This window comes from Drosophila miranda, assembly GCF_003369915.1.
Source record: "Drosophila miranda strain MSH22 chromosome Y unlocalized genomic scaffold, D.miranda_PacBio2.1 Contig_Y1_pilon, whole genome shotgun sequence".
In the NCBI taxonomy this organism is placed as follows: Eukaryota; Metazoa; Arthropoda; class Insecta; order Diptera; family Drosophilidae; genus Drosophila; species Drosophila miranda.
The window spans coordinates 14,628,043-14,649,999 of NW_022881603.1; the positions used below are offsets into that span (position 1 = coordinate 14,628,043).

At 42.3% G+C, this 21,957-nt stretch overlaps 2 protein-coding genes and 1 pseudogene across 2 annotated transcripts; 1 reads left to right on the forward strand and 2 right to left on the reverse strand.

Moving 5' to 3' along the window:
* Nucleotides 1-18,119: 18,119 nt before the first annotated feature.
* Nucleotides 18,120-18,649, forward strand: LOC117189357 (annotated as a pseudogene).
* Nucleotides 18,650-18,890: 241 nt separating this feature from the next.
* Nucleotides 18,891-19,916, reverse strand: LOC117189358. Its single transcript, XM_033394491.1, has 4 exons — nucleotides 19,659-19,916; nucleotides 19,514-19,605; nucleotides 19,278-19,440; nucleotides 18,891-19,213 (listed from the first exon to the last, which is right to left on the reverse strand). The coding sequence occupies exons 1-4, from the start codon at nucleotides 19,765-19,767 to the stop codon at nucleotides 19,140-19,142; spliced, it is 438 nt and encodes a 145-aa protein (XP_033250382.1). The 5' UTR covers nucleotides 19,768-19,916; the 3' UTR covers nucleotides 18,891-19,139.
* A 129-nt stretch (nucleotides 19,917-20,045) lies between these two features.
* Nucleotides 20,046-21,784, reverse strand: LOC117191442 (aquaporin-11-like). Its single transcript, XM_033396308.1, has 2 exons — nucleotides 21,744-21,784; nucleotides 20,046-20,452 (listed from the first exon to the last, which is right to left on the reverse strand). Exons 1-2 carry the CDS (start codon nucleotides 21,782-21,784, stop codon nucleotides 20,224-20,226), a joined length of 270 nt encoding a protein of 89 aa, XP_033252199.1. The 3' UTR covers nucleotides 20,046-20,223.
* Nucleotides 21,785-21,957: the final 173 nt, after the last annotated feature.

Sequence of the window (21,957 nt, forward strand, 5' to 3'; positions counted from 1 at the left end):
TTGTTCGAAGAGATTTCTATGTCGATGATCTCATATCTGGAGGGGACAGCATTGATTCTGTCATCAAGATTCGTCAGCAGGTAAAGGAGCTACTTTCGAAAGGATGTTTTCCCATACGTAAATGGTGTTCCAATGAACCCGCTGCTTTGGAAGGCGTATCGGAGGCGGATCGCGAAAAGTTCCTTACCTTTCATGACGGGACTGAAGTAACCAAGGCGCTTGGTCTAGTTTGGGATCCCACCACGGACAATCTTCTTCTGTTTAGCTTCGCTCACGTCGGAACCGCTGCAGGCCCAACCTTGAAGCGTTCGGTCCTGTCTACACTAGCTAGGTTCTACGATCCTCTAGGGCTCATCTCTCCCATTATCACAAAAGCTAAAATATTTATGCAGTCGCTATGGAACGAAAGCCTAAAGTTGAATTGGGACGAAAGCCTGCCCCAGGATCTACATACGACTTGGATTGAGCTGACTTCGCAGTTGTCGATGGTTAAAAACTTTAAGTTTCCACGTTACGTGCTTCGGCAGCAGGCCAGATTAGAAATGCACGCGTTTTGTGATGCGAGCCAAGCAGCATATGGCGCCTGTGTATACATGCGTTCGGAAGCTCTTGGCATTGTGCAAAGTCATCTCTTATGCTCTAAGTCCAGAGTCGCGCCCTTGAAAAGTATGACTATCCCCAAGCTTGAGCTGTCCGCTGCCCTCGTATTAGCCGAACTAGTGTCCACCATAGTTAAGGGATTATCAGCTCCATGCCAAATACATTGCTAGTCGGATTCGTCCATAGCCCTTGCCTGGATTCGAGAATCACCATTGAATTTTAATATATTTGTTTCTAATCGAGTTCAGCTGATTCAGGAGCTCACCGCTGGAATGACTTGGCATCACGTGCCCACAAAGTTGAATCCTGCCGACATTATATCACGTGGATCCACGCCCGCTGAACTAATGGATAGCAGCCTTTGGATCTCTGGACCACCATTCTTGCGTCTTGAGAGCTCAGAGTGGCCTGCAGGCTTGCAATTGCCGACCAATGTACCAGAACGTCGTCATGCAGCATTGGTTGTTTCAAACGAAAGGGATGTATCGTACGATTGCAAATTTCAAAACTCATTCGGATCCATGCAGCGCGTCTTTGCTTACATATATCGATTCTACATTCTCAAGGACAAAGGCATAGCGCGGTCGAAGGGTCAACTTACCGTAATCGACATCAAAAATGGTACGCATTTGCTCATAAGGGCAATACAGCAGCAACAATTTTCGGATGAGATAAGGGCCCTCGCCAGCAAACAGGCGCTACCCCCAAAAAACACGATGGCCTCACTGAATCCATTTCTGGATAGCTTTGGATTGCTGCGTGTTGGAGGCCGCCTCCAAAATGACGAATTGGACTACGACGCGAAGCACCCGATCCTGCTTCCTAAGGGACATCCTGTCACTGTCTCTATTATTATCTTCTTTCACGAAAGGTTTCTCCACGCAGGAGCTCAAGGATTGCTCGGACTGCTTCGGCAAAAATTCTGGCCTATTGGTGGACGCAAATATGTTGCGGGAATCATTCGCAAATGTGTAAGATGCTTTCGTTTGAAGCCAGTGCTGAGGGAACATATCATGGGAAACTTGCCTGCGGATCGCGTAAGGACTAATCCAGCATTCCACACAACGGGCGTTGATTTTTGCGGACCCTTTTATCACAAGTCGGAAGTCAGAAGCAGGCCTCCTATCAAATGTTACATCGCTGTCTTCGTATGCTTTCGCACCAAAGCAACTCATTTGGAAGTCGTTCGGGATCTATCTACAGAATCCTTTCTGGCAGCATTAAGGCGTTTTATAAGTCTACGTCCCAAACCTCGAATCATCTGGTCAGACAACGCTACAAATTTTGTAGGAGCAAAAAATGAGCTTTTGGAGCTTCGGCAAATGTTCCTCAGCGATCCTCATACGTCGGCTGTGTCACATCTCTGCGTTTCTAGTGGAATCGACTGGAAATTCATCCCCCCTCGCTCACCTCATTTTGGGGTTTTGTGGGAGGCGGCTGTTAAAGCAGCTAAATATCATTTTCATCGCATCGTCGGGACCTACATTTTTACTCTTGATGAAATTCAGACCTTGGCTTGTGAAATCTCTGCTTTGTTAAATTCCCGTCCGCTTTATGCAATTACAGAAAGTCCCGATGATCTAGATGTGCTCACGCCAAACCACTTTCTCAATGGAGCCCCGAAAGCTGCATTCGACGAGCCAGATGTGGCGCATCTCCGGGTCAACCTACTTAGTCGATGGCAGCGGCTGTGTCAAATGAAGCAGGCGTTTTGGAGAAAATGGAGCACGGCGTATCTTTCGATTCTTCAGGAGCGGAGCAAGTGGCGGTCATCGTCTCCAAACATCAAGCTAGGAGCGCTCGTCATGATCAAGGAGGAAACGCTGCCACCATTAAGGTGGCCGCTTGGCCGCATTGAGAGCGTCATCCCAGGAAAAGATGGAACCATCAGAGTAGCCGTCATCCGCACTCAAAAAGGCCTTTTCAAGAGGGCCGTTGGAAAAATAGCGGTTCTGCCCCTTCAGGATGGATCTGTTGAAAGCCTTTGCCTTCCAACGGGGGGTGAATGTTCGGAGCAGAACCCAGCCGATTAGCTGCTTGCCAAATAGCACCTAATTCTTGGCCCTCAGCCGCTTATTTTGTTTGTTACTTATGTCTATGTCACTCATTTGTTTGTTAAAGCTCTGCGCTTGCTTGCCCTGCTAAACGCTCTCTGCCAGCTCGCTCTTCGCTATCTCCGCTTTGCGTCTGCCTACCGACGTCGGCCGAGCGAAGCTGCGCTTAGCGATCGGAGCGGCAATGTAAAGGGCAGGCAAGCCACACTTGCAATTTGGATATCACGCATTAAAGAATATATCGTAATTTTATTTCTGCGCCGAGTTTTATTTAATTCGAAATAATTAGTCGGCCGATTGGGGATAAAAAACATTATCTCCACAATATGGTCATTCTCTACAATTCTACGTTTTTGGTTTTTTCATATCTTTAAAATTGTGGATGCCACAGATTTTCATCCTTTGTGGGGGCGGAAGTGGGCGGGGCGAAGTTTTGAAATATTTTTGTAGCAGTGACATATCACAGAAGTCTGGATCCAAAACATCGTTGCTCTAGCTCTTATAGTCTTTGAGCACTAGGCGCTGAAGGGGACGGACAGACGAACGGACGGACAGACGGACAGACGGACAGACAGACAGGGCCAATCGACTCGACTATTGATGCTGATCCAGAATATATATACTTTATGGGGTCGGAAACGATTCCTTCTGGACGTTACACACATCCACTTTTACCACAAATCTAATATACGCCAATACTCATTTTGAGTATCGGGTATAAAAATATTCAATCTGATCAAGGAAAGGAGTTTTTTAATGTAGCCTTCGGAGAGTTAATGAAAAAGAATAACATTAACCATTACCATACATATACACACCTTAAGGCATCTATTTGTGAACGTTTTAATAGAACATTAAAAAATCGTATGTGGAAAATCTTTAGTATGCAGGGTAATCATACGTGGATTTATACCTTGCATGACTTACTAAAAGATTATAATAATTCATATCACCGTACTTTAAAAATGAGGCCTATAGATGTAAACAAACAAAATTAAGAGTTTATTTTGAAAACAGCTTATAATATTTGTAAGGTATTTCCTAAACACAAGTTTTCCATTGGTGATCCTGTTAGAATAAGTAAATATAAAGGTATTTTTTACAAAGGGCTATGATCCAAACTGGACAACCGAAGTTTTTAAAATTTTAAAAGTAAAGTCTACTAATCCTGTAACATATGAACTGGAGGACTATAAGGGGAAATGATCAAAGGCTCATTTTATGATCAAGAACTCCAAAAAGTTAAAGATGAAAATGCTTTCTTAGTGGAAAAAATACTCAGAAGGAAAAAAGAACAAGTTTTTGTTAAATGGTTAGGTTTCGATGAAACACACAATTCATGGATAGATAAAAAGAGTATATTAAAATAATTAAGCACGCAAAATATTTATCAGATTTAAATTATTTTTGTGTATTTTTTACATTGAAATCTAGTTTTAATTATACACAAATTAAAAAAAAAATAATAATAATATAATGTTAAATTTACTTATACCATATTTTGTGTATTATTACTAGCACGTAAAATATTTTTAATTTCATAGTGATTATGAGCTAATGTTTAAATATTATCAGGTAATATAAATCTTTTGTCATCCTTATAATTTAGACTTATCTTATTTACAATTTCAGTATAAATTTTATGACCTCTACTTCTAATAACTCTTTGTTGTCCATAATAAGCTTTTTTATGTTTAATGCATTCAATATAATGAGTATGAGTTAATCGTTTCACTACTGACTTTTTTACGCCTTTAACCTTTTTATACCCGATACTCAAAATGAGTATTGGGGTATGTTAGATTTGTGGTAAAAGTGGATGTGTATAACGTCCAAAAGGAATCGTTTCCGACCCCATAAAGTATATATATTCTTGATCAGCATCAATAGCCGAGTCGATTGAGCCATGTCTGTCTGTCCGTCCGTCCGTCTGTCCGTCTGTCCGTCTGTCCGTCCGTCCGTCTGTCCGTCCCTTCAGCGCCTAGTGCTCAAAGACTATAAGAGCGAGAGCAACGATGTTTTGGATCCAGACTTCTGTGATATGTCACTGCTACAAGAATATTTCAAAACTTTGCCCCGCCCACTTCCGCCCCCACAAAGAGCGAAAATCTGTGGCATCCACAATTTCGACGCTACGAGAAAACTAAAAACGCAGAATCGTAGAAGATGACTATATCTTCTAGAGTGCCAGATCTGAACCAGATCGTATAATTATTATAGCCAGAATCAAGAAAACAATTTCATTTTTTCTCGCCCTGTCTCTCTCTAACACACACGTAGCATAGGCGGCTTTGCTTAGAGTAAAACATTAGCGCCTAGATCTCAGAGACTGTAAAAGCTAGAGCAACCAAATTTGGTATCCACACTCCTAATATATCGGACCGAGACGAGTTTGTTTCAAAATTTCGCCACACCCCCTTCTGCCCCCGCAAAGGATGAAAATCTGGGTATATTTACAAATCTCAGAGACTATTAAGGCTAGAGTAACCAAATTTGGTATCCGCACTCCTGTTAGATCTCACTATAAAACGTATATCTCAAAATATCGCCATACCCCCTTCCGCCCCCACAAAGGACGAAAATCTGTTGCATCCACAATATTGAGGATACGAGAAAACTAAACACGCAGAATCTTAGATAATGATCATATATATCAGATTGCTGAATCTGGATCAGATCAGATCATTTTTATAGCCAAAAGGAACAAATCAATTTGCACTGGCTACGCAGCCCCCGACGTCACGCTCAGACTGATTTTCTGTCTCTCTCGCACGCACTCTTTGTCGTGTCGTTTGATATTAGCGGCGTCTGCCGGAGGAGAGCCATACTGACTTAGTATCGGGTATAACTGTAGAGTTGCGGTCTCCGCAGCAACTCACAACGTTCCCCCTCGTTTACGTTATAGTCAGTGTTATCATCTTTAGCAATTAAATATGAGTATGCTTTCGCTTTTAATCTGCAAACGACGTCATTATTTTTCCTGCATTTTCGTCTTTCATTAATCCAAGCTCTTTGTTATTAGCGAGATTGATACCGAATCTGTTTGAGGCTAGGTAATTGGATGTATCAAAGCGATTAGGATTGAATTTAATTAAATCATAAAAATATTCTTCTGATGATATAATAAATGAATCTGTATCCATATAGAGTATTTTGATGATGGACATTTTACAGAATGAAAATTATAGAAATAGTCATACATTAACCATTTTGAAAGTTCTAATACACTAACTCCAATGTATATGGCTTATCATAAAAAATTCGGACTTAGTTGATTCAATGTCAGCCAAATTATCTCCTAAGATTTCAACACTGTGGAAATTATGTCTTGCTATGCGTTGTCTAAACCCTGCTGAGTTTTGTCTTGAATCATAATGCTTAACTAATGCAACCTCATGACGTTTTTCTATATTCTCCATTGTTTTTGCCGTAAACGGCATTAACCATTAATTTGTAAAAGTTTATCTCAAGTCATTGCAAGCTAATTTTCTAAGAGATGTATTGAGTCAATATAAGGTTTCAGCCAACAGGACTGATTAAATGATAAAACTCTAGATAATTTTTCTAAAATCATACCTTGCTCTTTACATAACTGTAGCTGCTTCAAATGGATTATATAGTTCTATTTATCAGTTAAGTCAGCTATTAGTTTTGTCTGCTTTCCTCCTGGTGAATCTTATTTTCGGGCAAAAAGGTAAACTATTATGCTTATTATGAATATCATCAGGATATCGCATATCTACTTCTAAAATATATCCAACATCACTAGATGCCGATATGCTAAGAAACGTTGAAAGATGAAATTTCATCGTTACTTGTACCCTTGTGTATTTTAACATTGCATCCATGAATCTGAAGGAAGCAGTAACATAATTAATGGGGTCTAACCTGTACACTCGGAACAAAGACTCCTAAAATTCTCAAATACATCAGCAAGAATTAAAACATCGCTTTCCAAATATAATTTTAAATAATCTCTAATAGATTTGCAATTAAATGCGCTCCAACCTTCTGAGCAAAGTTGTAGTCTTCAACACTACATTCCTCATCATTCAGTGAATTATAAAAATTATCTCGCGAAGGAAGCAGGATTCATCAAATTTTTCAAAACTATCCAAATAAAAATGCCCTGATCTGATCCAGATTCAGCAATCTAATATATATGATCATTATCTATTATTCTGCGTTTTTAGTTTTCTCGTATCCTCAATATTGTGGATGCAACAGATTTCTTCCTTTGTGTGGGCGGAAGGGGGTGGGGCGAAATTTTGAGATACACGTTTTATAGTAAGATCTAACAGGAGTGCGGATAACAAATTTGGTTTCTCTAGCCTTAATAGTCTCTGAGATTTTTGAATATCCCCAGATTTTCGTCCTTTGCGGGGCGGAAGGGGTGTGGCGAAATTTTGAAACAAACTCGTCTCGGTCCGATATATTAGGAGTGTGGATACCAAATTTGGTTGCTCTAGCTTTTGTAGTCTCTGAGATCTAGGCGCTAATGTTTTACTCTAAGCAAAGCCGCCTATGCTACGTGTGTGTTAGAGAGAGACAGGCGAGAAAAAATGAAATTGTTTTCTTGATGCTGGCTATAATAATAATACGATCTAATTCAGATTCCGCAGTCTTAAAGATATGGTCATTCTCTACAATTCTACGTTTTTGTTTTCTCATATCTTTAAAAATGTGGATGCCACAGATTTTCGTCTTTTGTGGGGCGGAGTGGGCGTGGCGAAGTTTTGAAATATTTTTGTAGCAGTGACATATCACAGAAGTCTGGGTCCAAAACATCGTTGCTCTAGCTCTTATAGTCTTTGAGCACTAGGCGCTGAAGGGACGGACAGACGGACGGACGGACAGCCGGACAGACGGACAGACAGACAGGGCTCAATCGACTCGGCTATTGATGCTGATCCAGAATATATATACTTTATGGGTCGGAAACGATTCCTTCTGACGTTACACACATCCACTTTACCACAAATCTAATATACCTGTTTGAGATGCCCAACTTTTTTTGGCACCTATGTGTTTCAAAAATGAAAAAGAGATTTCGGGTTAAACTTTATAATTCGTATTTAATCTTGTGGCTTAGCGGAAGCCGATTGCTTGCTATTGCCAGATAAACCTTATGCGAGATCGATATGCAACCAATGCGCAGAGGGTTAGCATAGAACTAAACTATAGACGACGGCGTTAGATCAAAGTGATTGCCGAAGTGGCGGCAGCAGATCAAAGTAGTTGCCGAAGTGGCGGCGGCAGAGAGCCCCTTTAGCGGGAGAGCGCAGCAGCTCTGCAGAACGTCAACGTTTTTACAACATAGCGGCTCTCTCTGCTCATACAATAATAATGTTAAAGTTACGGTTATTCTTCAGCGGCTGGCCCGAACATACTCCCCCGTTGGAGCTAGTCTCTCAACAGATTCCTTAAGGGCAGCAAACATAGCCGATTGACGGCCCTCCTGATGTTTCCTGAGGATGTCTTCAGGTCAGCGACGCGACACACTCCGTCCTTGCCCAAAACGACATCGACCACTCTAGCAGTGGCCAACGCATTAAAGGAAGATTTTCGTCCTTCACCAGAACGAGGTCTTCTTGCAGATGTTTTGCGCCGGTGGTACGCCACTTCGCGCCTCTTGCAAAAGAGTGAGATACTCTTCGCGCCAACGCTCCAAAATATTTGCTGTAGTTGGTGACCCGCTGCCAGCCATCCAGACGATTGTAGTTCAGCTTCGTTAGGTCAGGCTCGAGGATTTGCTCATGGGGCCGCCTAAAAGCAGATGAGCAGGAGTCAAAACGTCTAAATCATCAGGATTTTCTAAAAGCGAGAGCAAAGGCGAGAGTTAACAATTGCAGTGATCTGACAGATCAGAGTGCGCAGCTCGTCGAAGCTAAGCACAGATAGTCCAACTGAGCGGTACAGGTGATAGATCCGTCGAAAACGACACGGAGTTTTGTCGTCGTACTGTCCTCCTTTAGGACACAGTGATGAGGCAAGAAATATTTGCAGAGACTACGGAATCAGGGTTGACTTGGTGCATATGATGCAAATCAATGTACTCCCTCATAAAGGCGGAATACCGCTCCTTGAGTGTAGGATTACGCTCCAGTTTTCGCTCCATACTGATGAACCGTCGATAAGCCTGAGCATAAGATTCTCCCTAAACGATCAGATTATTATTTAGCGGCAGACGAACTGCATACTCCCGGATGCAACCGTGAAAGGTGGCTTACGAAATTGCTTCACATCGTCTTCTTATTTGGTATTCAAACCAGCCTCCACACAATTCTCGACTTCCCAAAACATACGAAGAGTTTTATCCAACCTTGCTTCCATCTCAGCTATCGAATCTGGACAATTGTGCGTAGCCAAAAGCGCCGAGCTTGATACCTTTCGTCGACCGCCAGATACGATCCACCAAGCCGGGTCTTCTGCAGAAGAGGCAGTCCATCGGTGAGTTTGATTGCCCTACGCAGAGGAGATCATAAAAAAACGCTCGCACCAATGAGAAGATCAACCCGTTGAGGATTGAAAAATGCAGGATCAGCGAGCTGAATGTTAGATGAATACGCCAATCGATACATTTACTGTCATACTTGGTTGAGAATCGGTAATTGTGGGGCGATGAGAGCAGTAAGTGTAGTTGTGTAAGCAAGGTGCGAGAATGCATACAAATGCTTATGGTGGATCCCTCAGTAGAAACGCTGTATCGCCCAGCCCAGACACAAGTGCAGACGATTGAGTTCTCCTAAGCTGAAGCTGCTGGCGAACCTGATGTGACGAGATGCAGCTGCGATCCTGAATCTAAGATGGTACGACAAGGAACTAAACGCCAGACCGATTCTTTACGAGAACCACGGCTGTAGCCAGAAGCACGACATCAGAGTGAAGACCTTGGCAGCAAGAGAGTAGACGAAGGTAGAGACGAGCTGCTAGCAGAATTTTGAGAAACGGAAAGAATGTCCGGTTGAACGGCCAGATCGGGAGGAGTAAATCCTGGGCAGCCTTGTTTGTGGGCTGTATACTATCGAAGTGCAACAAACTATGATGCCTACCGCCGCATACTCGACATTTTCCACTATTGCATGCGCGGGTCCGGTGCCCCGCTTTAGGCAATTGAAAGCATAGGGAAAGCTTCTTCACTTCTTTGTGGCGCAGCAACGGTGAGAGATTTCCGAATATCTTGCACGAGTATATTCCATGGCCGCTGAGTGGCAAAGACGCATACAGACGGGTCGGCGGAAGAGTTGGAAGCTACAAACGTTTTCTTAACCTGCGTATAGGAATGGTTTTTTCCCACCTGATCGCTACTAGCGTGTGTCGCTGTAGCATATTCCAACCGCTCCATTTTCTGGCAGCGTTGCTGCAAGAATTCGAAGAATTCCTCTGCTCCTCCCATTTGGTTTGCGTCTTCGAATCCAACTTCTGCAGCAGCATGTTGATGACCATGAATCCTGAAATCTCCTCAGCAGTTCCAATGTCTGCAACGCTCGCATGTGTAAATTGACTGCATACGAAAACTCCCGAAGCCAGAAGGCGAGTCTACCCTCTTAAGCCCAAGAATCTTCTTGATGTGTGCCTGGAAAACAAGTCTTTTGTTATTAAAGCGTTTATTAAGTATATCCAGAGCCGCACGATAATTGGCACTGGAGAGCTCTAACGATCGAACCGAATCCAAAGCCGCATCAGCGAGGCAAGAGCGAAGGTGCTGGAATTTCTCGATGTCACTGAGATCCGCATCCGCTTCAATCACCGATTTGAACATTGCCATAAAATCCGAGAACTCGACGTATCCACCAGAAAATTTAGCACCTTCAGCTCAGGAAGTCGCTGCTTGCGAGCCATGATGATGGTACTATGTCCGGAATGGCTTGGCAGAGTCGTAGAATGGCAGCGGCGTGTGACTGCTTACTTCAACAGCAGCCAGCAACTCAGCTTTCAACGATATGAAAAGAGTATCGAAGATTTTGCGCAGCTCACTCCCAATCTCGTTTTGATCGAGAGCCTCCAACTCATTATGGGCCTTATTAAATTCCTCTCGAATTTCTGCCAACATATCAAGGCGCACCTCGACTTCCGCGGCGTCAGCTTATCGATTTAATCCCCGCGAAGATTCGCCAAGCCTGTGCAATCGATCATATAATGACTGACTTTTACGCTTATACAGACTCAGTCTGGAATCAGCCACCACAATATTTCCGCCCGCGCCTGTATTCGGATCGTTGTCCATGTTAACCGTTGTGCAATTCGACACAACAACGGAAAATGAAAATACCGCTTAAGCGACGATGTATAGACGCGAGAGCGAGAATGCAAGACACGAAAAGTCAAGAACGCGGCTGCAGCTGCGCAGAGAATGAGAAATTCGACGCTTAAAGCACCGGAATTTGTCTATAAATATTCCAGCCGCACTCTCACTGAATTTGCACTTTAAACTGTTTTTCAACGTGCACCCAAATGTATTTGTTGGTAGTTAAACTACCCAACAACAAAAAATTGTATAAATAATAAGTGTTTTAACGGAACGCGATTAAGCAATGTTTTATATCACCAAAGTTTGAGATGCCAAGCTTTTTTGGCACCTACGTGTTTCAAAAATGAAAAGAGATTTTCGGTTAAACTTTATAATTCGTATTTAATCTTGGTGGCTTAGCGGAAGCCGATTGCTTGCTATTGCCAGTAAAACCTTATGCGAGATCGATATGCAACCAATGCGCAGAGGGTTAGCATAGAACTAAACTATAGACGACGGCGTTAGATCAAAGTGATTGCCGAAGTGGCGGCAGCAGATCAAAGTAGTTGCCGAAGTGGCGGCGGCAGAGAGCCCTTTAGCGGGAGAGCGCAGCAGCTCTGCAGAACGTCAACGTTTTTACAACATAGGCGGCTCTCTCTTGCTCATACAATAAAATGTTAAAGTTACGGTTATTCTTCAGCGCTGGCCCGAACAATACCCCAATACTCATTTTGAGTATCGGTATAAAAATCATCATCATTTTTAGCATTTATGAGTGCATTTCGTGACTTAATTTTTTTGGAGCTTGGATAATCCTGTTTGCAGCGATATGCTCTAGTTTTATCATGGTAAGTTCAAAATATTTAAAACACTTTATTGCCCAACCTGAATCCTTCTCTTGGAATTCACTGCTGAGAGTTATCAAATTTTCTATGGTATCATTTAGATGATCATCAATCAGCTCGTTTTCATATATTGGTTTGTATGGAGTAATAAATGCTTCATTGTTTCTGTTAAGCTTTCATCATCAGTGTTTTTAACGTATAATCCATATACTTTTAAATTGTATTTTATGGATATGTACTCACTCATGCAGTGACGCAATAAATTGATAATATCATTTTTGCAATTGTTGACGCCCCTTAATAGAATATAGGATTAAATTACTTTATAAAGGCTAACAATTTGAATATTTGAATTAATATGTAAATATTACTAAAATTGTGAATTAATTTGAAGTTGGCGCGTTACATTATGTACATATAAAGAAGCGCAATCGATAGTATCAATAGTATCGAGCCAAAACGATCTGAATTATGATCACTAGATTTAAGAGACATACGAAATAAAACGAACGAGCAAGGAACTACATCGAGCGGATTAAGGAAGGTCTTAATTGTGTAGACGGATTCCACTGGAAAACTGTTGGAGGGACTTAGCTCGTACATTTGGCGCCCGAGCAGGGACCTTTGGAGAAGGTTCAATTACCGGATGGAGTTCACGACTGGAACTCAATAAATATTTCACCCTGAGTCTGGCTGACGGCGAGTGCGACAACGGCTTCGGTATCGAATTGTGAGTGTGAACTGCTTTGAGCATCTAATATTTCTTGCAGGCATGTTTAGTTCCAATTCGATGTGTGTGAATAGTCTTAAAACAATAAAATTGTTTTAGTGTTAAGTGGTCGCGGCTTTTAGACTTCTGCGCTTTAATTGTTCTGTAAGCGGAGTCTCGTGTACAAAGCAGATTACAATTACAGTTAGCTTGAGCGCTTAGGTATCTGCATACACACATACAGCCTATTGCGTGCACTGCTATACGTTGAAGCAAGGCACATACATACTTGCATATATATGCAGTTACAAGCCGGCACCTAAAGAACAGTAATTGCTATTTGACATTGATTTAACTTTGTAGTCGTTTCTTCTTTGCCTGCCGGTTCGTTGGGGCGCAAGTACACATTTTGGTACAGTGGCGCACAGTGGTCAATTGTTGATCAATTATTGAATTGGGCAGTGTAGTGAGAATTTAAAGTTAGCCGATTATTGAATAGAGTGGCTAAACTTGGTACCGTGTTACTTACTCATGCCAATATTGAGTATTTTTTATTGTTAAATTGTCAAGGGTAACACCGGTGTAAATAGTCAGTGCAAATGGCACCTAGAAAGGGTAAAGATGCGGAGGTGCTCACTTCTCGAACGGCGTTAATGAATTCCTTTGTCCGTAACAAGGTCTATATCGAAAAAAATAGCGACTCCATGACGGCTGCGGAGCTGGAAGCCAGGTTAAGTCTAATTGAGACAAACTTTAATCAGTTCTGCAACATTCAGGCTAAAATTGAACACGATAGCGAGGACGCCAGCGAATATGAAAGCCGCTATGAAGCTGAGGAGGTTTATTGCGAATTAAAGGCCAAGTTACTAAGCTGTCTTGGAAATAGGGGACGGCGGCAGTCCAATAGTAGGTGATCTTCTAAATAGCACACAGGGGTCTCGTTCATCGAGACTTCCCAAGATAAAGCTGCCTGAGTTCGCTGGAAAGTTAACGGAATGGACCAGCTGGTACAACACCTTTGCTACTCTAATAGAATCAGACTCTGAATTGGATGAGTTGTCTAAATTTATTCATTTGAGATCATCGTTAGGAGCTGGACCGTTAAGTGCGATTGAGGGTTTGGAATTAACAGGGCCTAATTATCGCAAGGCACTACGATTATTGAAAGATCTCTATGAAAATAAGGCAGTTATTCTGCAATCACATGTACAGGAGCTAAGCGACGATAAGGAGATTCTGGATGCAGTAATTTTCCATCTGATTCGCACAAAGCTTGATGAAGATACAATGGATAGGTGGGAAGTTGAGTGGGATTGCCAAAAGTTACCGTCGTGGTCATTGTTATCGCAGTTTATGATAAACAGAGGAGTCAATATGGCAAATAGGGAAGTTCGGCGAGGCAATGGAGCCCGACCCAGTGGTAAAGGTGAGATGAAAAATGCGACCTTAGCTGCAACAATAGGCAGCAATGGCTGCTACGTTTGTCCTGGGACCCATGGATTGAAAGGGTGTCAAAGGTTTAACGAAATATCACCAGTACAACGTTACCATGAGGCGAAGAAGCATTCGCTGTGCCTGATTTGTTTTAGCAAGCGACATACAACTAGAAACTGTAATGGTCCGCGATGTAGGATTTGCAGCAAGCCGCATCATGAACTTCTGCATCGAGAGATACCTATTGTTGCCAATGAGCCGGGGCTCAAAGGGCAGGAGTTGCAAGAGCCAAAGTCACTGCATAGCTCCCTATTGTCTAGATCATCCACCAACTTTCTTGCGGCCGCTGTAGTTCAAATCAAAGCTATAGACGGAGCATATCGCAATTGCAGGTGCGTGTTAGATTCCGGTAGTCAATTAAATTTTCTGACGGCTAGGATAGTCTCGGCCCTGGGCCTAGAAATGCGCGACTCAGTCATACAACTCAGTGGTACCGGACAATGGCTGCTGGGAAGAGTTGCAGAGTTACACCCAGGAGCTGATGGTGCAGTTCGGGTTGTAACACTCAGGACCAAGACTGGATTATTTAAGCGCAACGTACATAAGCTCTGCCCGCTGCCTACAGATGCCGATGAACTTAATGTTGGAAGGAGCTTCCAAGGTGGGGAGAATGTTGACGCCCCTTAATAGAATATAGGATTAAATTACTTTATAAAGGTTAACAATTTGAATTAATATGTAAATATTACTAAAATTGTGAATTAATTTGAAGTTGGCGCGTTAAATTATGTACATATAAAGTATCATGTATCAATAGTATCGAGCCAAAACGATCTGAATTATGATCACTAGATTTAAGAGACATACGAAATAAAACGAACGAGCAAGGAACTACATCGAGCGGATTAAGGAAGGTCTTAATTGTGTAGACGGATTCCACTGGAAAACTGTTGGAGGGACTTAGCTCGTACAGCAATCATGAAAAAACTCTTTTAAATCAATCTGTTCACTTTTATTTGAGTATTTAAACACGATATGATTTTAAAGGAAATCGCGACTCCGTTGAAATTAAAATAACGTTTTCATTTTCCTCTAGTTATACCCGATACTCAAAATGAGTATTGGGGTATATTAGATTTGTGGTAAAAGTGGATGTGTGTAACGTCCAGAAGGAATCGTTTCCGACCCCATAAAGTATATATATTCTTGATCAGCATCAATAGCCGAGTCGATTGAGCCCTGTCTGTCTGTCCGTCCGTCCGTCTGTCCGTCTGTCCGTCCCCTTCAGCGCCTAGTGCTCAAAGACTATAAGAGCTAGAGCAACGTTGTTTTGTATCCAGACTTCTGTGATATGTCACTGCTACAAAAATATTTCAAAACTTCGCCCCGCCCACTTCCGCCCCACAAAGGACGAAAATCTGTGGCATCCACATTTTTAAAGATACGATAAAACCAAAAACGCAGAATCGGTGAGGATGACCATATCTTCTACAGTGCAAAATCTGAACCAGATCGACTAATGATTATAGCCAGAATCAAGAAAACAATTTCATTCTTTCTCGCTCTGTCTCTCTCTAACACACAGGTTTCATGGTCGGCTTTGCCAATTGCAAAATATGAGTTCAAGGATCTCAAAACCTATAAGAGCCAGAGCAACCAAATTTGGTATCCACACTCCTGTGATATCGGACCTTGACCGTTTCGTGTCCAAATTTCGCCACACCCCCTTCAATTTTATACAAATGTGATCTGAGCAGATTGGTAGTTGAGTGATAATAAGTAAATGGTTTTAAAGCTGTAATGGCCAGATGTCTTAAGTCTGATTGGTTGTTGAGTAATAAGGGATGAATTATGGATACACTGCTGTATATTGGTTCAAATATTATATTTACATTTTCGGTCTTATATAACCGTCAACATGAAAAAATTATATAAACAGAACAAAATGCATAGAATTTTTGTTTATATGCTGATCACTTCCTATATAAGAACTGTAAGTTACTGAGATAGGTTAGTTCACTTTTACTTCGAAATGAGGACATTTCATTGCGAGTTGTGTTATTTAAAAACATCTTTTAGTTCCCGCAATGAACTGAAAAAACACACCATAAAAATCCACAACTTTAGTTATTCAAAATCAAAATCATCATTTTATCGATGTTACTTATGTCCAGGAACTGAACTGTTTTGGTTGAGAATTGACTTCAATATGCATATTTTATTTAAGCATAACATGGAATTAAAGCGAAAAATATAAAATAAATATTCAAAAATGAAATAATCTGTGCGTTTTTAAATATAAATACCTTTACATAAATTTACCAACTAAGTATAATAGGATGTGAAAATGACTCAATAAATTCATTCAAAAGCATCAGTATTCTACCTGAAATCCACTTATTCCTTTTGTGTAATCCTCACTTGGAAGAAACCTGTTTCAAACGAATCCTATGATTCTCTTGTAATAAGAGGAAGTGAAATTCAACCAATCAAAAGTAAAAAAGAAAACATTTAAAATAAATAGTGGTTAAATGTGTTATATTTATTATATATGTACATATGTATATATTATTTTTAGAAAAATACATAAAATATTCTTATTATATAAATATGTATTCGTATTATTAAAATTTCGCCTCAGCTAATTTTACCGCAGCAATTAAGTCATCATCATCTTCGTCCCGAAGTAGTTCCTGGAGTTGAGATCTTTTATCATCATCCTGATTATCTACTAAATCGATAATGTTGTCATCATCCGGAAAAATGTATGCTGGATTATCATTATTAGACGTTTTATTCCTTGGGTCATCGTCGTCATCATCCCATTTAATGTCACTTAACCAGGTCAAGTTGCTCTCGAGATAGGTTTGGGTCTTAATCGCAAAAATCAAGGACAGGTCTACGGAGCTCGGCTGAGAGTCCAGATTTATGGTTGATTCCGGTTGGGAATCGATAAAAATGATTTCAAGGTCATCCATCGTTGTTAAAAGATTACTAGTTTATGTATTAGCTGTTAGCTGTGAGTAGTTATTATAAAGGCATTTTGCTATGGGACAGTGTTAGGTACACAAAGGAGGAATTTAAATTATAGAGAAAATAGAAAGGTTCAAGGGCATCGAAACCGTGTTTCAGGAAACACTTAAAAAATACCTCTAAAGGTATGCAAAGGGATGACCTACCTGTTTGAGGGTAGGACCTACCTGGTGGCGCCACCTATCGGTGATAATGTGAACTAACTTCGATCTCAATCCTGTTTCTCAACCATGTAAAATCCTCTCAAATCGATCCTTCGCTCATTTATATTCTCTCTCCTCCCTCTTATTGTCAATGAACCTGTTTTTACGATTGGTCCCGTGTTACGATTCAAACAACCCTCAAACAGGTAGGTCATCCCTTTGCAATGAATCTAATGTGATAGTTTAGAGGTATTTTTTAAGTGTTTCCTGAAAAACGGTTTCGATGCCCTTGAACCTTTCTACTTTCTCTATAATTTATATTCCTCCTTTGTGTACCTAACACTGTCCCATAGCAAAATGCCTATATAATAACTACTCGGGTTGAACGAAGACTCGTGCGGGAAGACGGTAAAAGTAGCGTTTCGGGACTTCTACGCCAAGGCGGATTGTAACTTCTTAGATTATGTTTAAGTGAAACAATATGGAAAACCCTACTGCACTACACTGTCGTTATATGAATATTAGATAAAATAATAAAATGACTCGGCATTCCCATTGGCCAGTTCAGTCTCTGCCCCCTGCACTTGCCGTAACCTCTTCCGCCGCATAACAGTTGGTCAACTCCTATATAACCTGGGGCTGTGGCTGTGGCGGGTGTGTAAATCAGGGCGACATGTGGTCAACTGCCGTGGACTGCTGCTTGAGGCCGGGGACTGGGTGGGTGTAGTCCCACTAACCAGTTATATGAAGTCCTTGTAACCGGGCAGCAATATAAATGCCAGTCGGCGTGGAAAATTGTCATGTATTTGACGAATAATTACCGTCAACATTGCGTGATTGGTTGAATCAGACGGGAGGGCGTTTTGGCTGGCTTAGGACTTAGCCGAGGTCCCCAACCAAATCGGCTGCCCGTGGTGGGGTTGCCAGGGGTATGCGGATGGGGTTGTGTGACAGGAACCTATAATTACCAGACCAGGCAGGTGGTCACCAGACCAGGAATCCACCTTTTAGTGCTCCGCTTTCAGACACACCGCGGACGTTGCCGCGAACGGAAGTCTGAGGCTTATCGCCAGAATGTTGGCCGGGATGCATTCACCCGCATCGCCTTCAGCTCAGTCACAGGCACCGCCGCCGACGCCCTGCAAATCGCCCATCCTGGACGTGACCGAGACCCTGTCACTTCATAGCGAGATGGAGCTGGAACTTGAACCGAAAAAAGCGTTGTATTCCTTTGGAGCCCCGCACAGTCACGGTCACAGCCACAGTCATAGCCTACGTCTGCCAGGCCTCAGTATTCCCAACCTGATCAATGGCAAGAATTCCACTCTGCCCGCCTTCGAGTACATCGCTCCGCCGAACCACGCCCTGCAGGCCCTGGAGTTTCCACTGATGGAGTTGAACCATCGAACGAGGCGGCGAAGTCACGGGATGCCCGCAAGATCCGAGAGGATCGCATTGCCTTTCGGGCCGCTCTTCTCGAGCAGGAGAATTCCATTCTACGGGCTCAGGTGCTGGCCCTACGCGACGAATTGCAGACGGTGCGGCAGCTCCTGGGCGACACCGCCGCCGGTGGCCTGCTGTCGATGCCTCGCCAGATGTGAGACGAAGCCTATGGGGCAAGTGCTTTGTACATACAAGTAAAGTGAGGGAGTGATCTAGCTGTAGTTCTGTGGTGCATGTTTGTTAATAAATTTTTGAATTTATCTAAATCCTCTTGTTTAAATTCGAGTGTTTCGATTTGTTGCTTTTGAAGTTGGCTCCTGTCCCAGTTTCAACGTCCCATGGTTCTGGAATATCCGAATATGTATTTCTGGCTTACCGCAAAGTCAACAGGTGTGTTAGTGGCGTTGGGGTACGGATGTGACTCTGCTTATGTATTTCCTCAGTCGACAGTATAGTCGACTCTGCTATTGGCAGAGTGTCATCTAACGAATAAGTGTTTTTCCTGATCGAGTGCAGGATACTAGAAACATAAAGAACATATTTCGAGGACTGCTTAATTTAATTATAGAAAATATTAGACTTCAATTGAATTTCGACGAGTATTGGCTATTGAGAATGGTTTGTCAAGTTCCAAGGATGGTCGACTTATTAATCCACTGGGGTAGAGCCACCGAGTTTCTTGAACCATGAGTAGACGCATAGCCAAAAGTACACGGTGAGAACTGTGGGCCGAATAGCGATATGCAGGTTTTTTGTTCCCAGAAATGACATGATAAACATGCTTACCCAAAGATATGATCATGACAATAATGGATTCTGTGTGGATTGGTTGGTAATTATGTACCTTATTACCTAAACCGTAACAGATCAACCAAATTATGCCCACTATAAGGACAATTAAGCGTATGATACCAGTTATCAAGTAGAGAATAACCAGCCCTTTCTTAGGCTGCAAATAACAGGACAAAGAGTGGTTTACAATAATGCGTGCCATACCTTAAGGATTTCTCAAGGACACATACCTCGAAAATGGAAACAATTAGCAGGACGCAGGCCACAATGTGAAGAATGGAGACAATCAAGCTGAGATAGTAAACCACATCCACGTGCATTCCTGAAATATAGACATATGATTTAGACACGTTTAAGATTACGTACTCGACTTACCTCTGCACACCCCACCGAGAATAGAACACAGTATTAATTCCACGATCCCAATAAGTAACATACCCCATTTTAGCTCCAGAAGGCAAAAAACCTTTTTGATCTGAATCATTTTCACAGTTTATAATAATTTTCGAAATTTTTTGGCAATGTTTTTCTGTTTAGCTGTTGTTAATTTCAAGACTACCTTGATATAATTAAAATTTAGATCTGGGCAATTCCTCTATATATGAAATTATATTCCCAGACTTGCATTCCAGCGTTTTAAGGGCTGTAGTTAGGGTGTCATCACCTCCATCAATATTCACCTAGGCCCATTTTGAGCGTATAGAAAGGGCTCGGTTAGATCCTTATAATATATGAAAAGTATACAGATACAACAGCTCAAACTCCATTGACAAGGAAAATACGATTACCATCGGTTTTAATTTGTAAAAATTATCATAGAAATATCGAAATATTCTAACAAATGTGCATGTGCATAAGGTAAAGATATCAACGTATACTATAGCTTTGCGAAAGCCCTGTCTTTCCCGTTGCCTTTTCTAGCCATGCCGGGTGTGGGCTCCTAGTCCTGTTTTGGCTTATTCTCGCCGAGAAGGAAGCGTCGAACGATAGGCAGCTTGTAGATCGGCACCGAGAGCACAGCACCAACACAGGCACCAATCCAGTAGACAATGATGTGCTCGAAGTTGGTGTGGCCGCGACATCCCCACTTGAGGGCGGTGGTCAACACCGGATTGAAATAGCCGCCGGAGAAGTTGAAGGCTGCAAGCGGGCATAGTTGAAAGCGTAAACTACTTGAGACCAGATGACAGCAGTTGGAAGGCACGCTTTAAGCGGGCGCACGCTTACCTGCCACCACCGATTTGACCTCGGACCACACTGCTAGAAGTGATTTAAGCTCAAGTTCAAGTTTGTTTTTTGTGCATGAAATGTCCGGTGCTATGATGGATTATCCCAGAACATACATACTACGCAATTGGAGGATTGGATACAATGCGAGCGAAATAAAATGTGTGTCCCGTAGGGCTGCCGCGAGCACTGAGAATTGGCCGCTGACTGATATTATGTGCTAGCGAATTATTAATTGATCGTTTCTTTGCTCGCCGGGCAGTCATCTGGCTTTGGTTATAATTAAACTAATGCTCAATATGCGCACTGTTGACGTCATAGAATGCTCTTTGGCACCTGCTGAAATTAAACGAGGGGGAACGTTGTGAGTTGCTGCGGAGACCGCAACTCTGCAGTTATACCCGATACTAAGTCAGTATGGCTCTCCTCCGGCAGACGCCGCTAATATTAAACGACACGACAAGGAGTGCGTGCGAGAGAGACAGAAAATCAGTCTGAGCGTGACGTCGGGGGCTGCGTAGCCAGTGCAAATTGATTTGTTCCTTTTGGCTATAAAAATGATCTGATCTGATCCAGATTCAGCAATCTGATAGATATGGTCATTATCTATGATTCTGCGTTTTTAGTTTTCTCGAATGTGCAATATTGTGGATGCAACAGATTTTCGTCCTTTGTGGGGGCGGAAGGGGGTGGGGCGAAATTCTGAGATATACGTTTTATAGTGAGATCTAACAGAAGTGCGGATACCAAAATAATCATTATTCGATCTGGTTCAGATTTTGCACTGTAGAAGATATGGTCATCCTCACCGATTCTGCGTTTTTGGTTTTATCGTATCTTTAAAAATGTGGATGCCACAGATTTTCGTCCTTTGTGGGGGCGGAAGTGGGCGGGGCGAAGTTTTGAAATATTTTTGTAGCAGTGATATCACAGAAGTCTGGATCCAAAACATCGTTGCTCTAGATCTTATAGTCTTTGAGCACTAGGCGCTGAAGGGGACGGACGGACGGACGGACGGACGGACGGACGGACGGACGGACGGACGGACGGACGGACAGACGGACAGACAGACAGGGCTCAATCGACTCGGCTATTGATGCTGATCAAGAATATATATACTTTATGGGGTCGGAAACGATTCCTTCTGGACGTTACACACATCCACTTTTACCACAAATCTAATATACCCCAATACTCATTTTGAGTATCGGGTATAAAAAGCGCGGCCATTACAGCATGACTAAATGGGCAGCACTGGCCAATACATGTGTCATTGCCGAGGGTGCGCATCCTGTGGAGGGGGTAGATTAAACAAGGCAGTAAGCAGGGGGCAAATTAAATAAGGCAGTAAGCATAGCAAAAAAGGATTGAAAATCACTAAAGAAACATTACATGAAATAAACTATGGCTACATTGAGCGACAAACGTGTCTGATCATGTCGTCTGT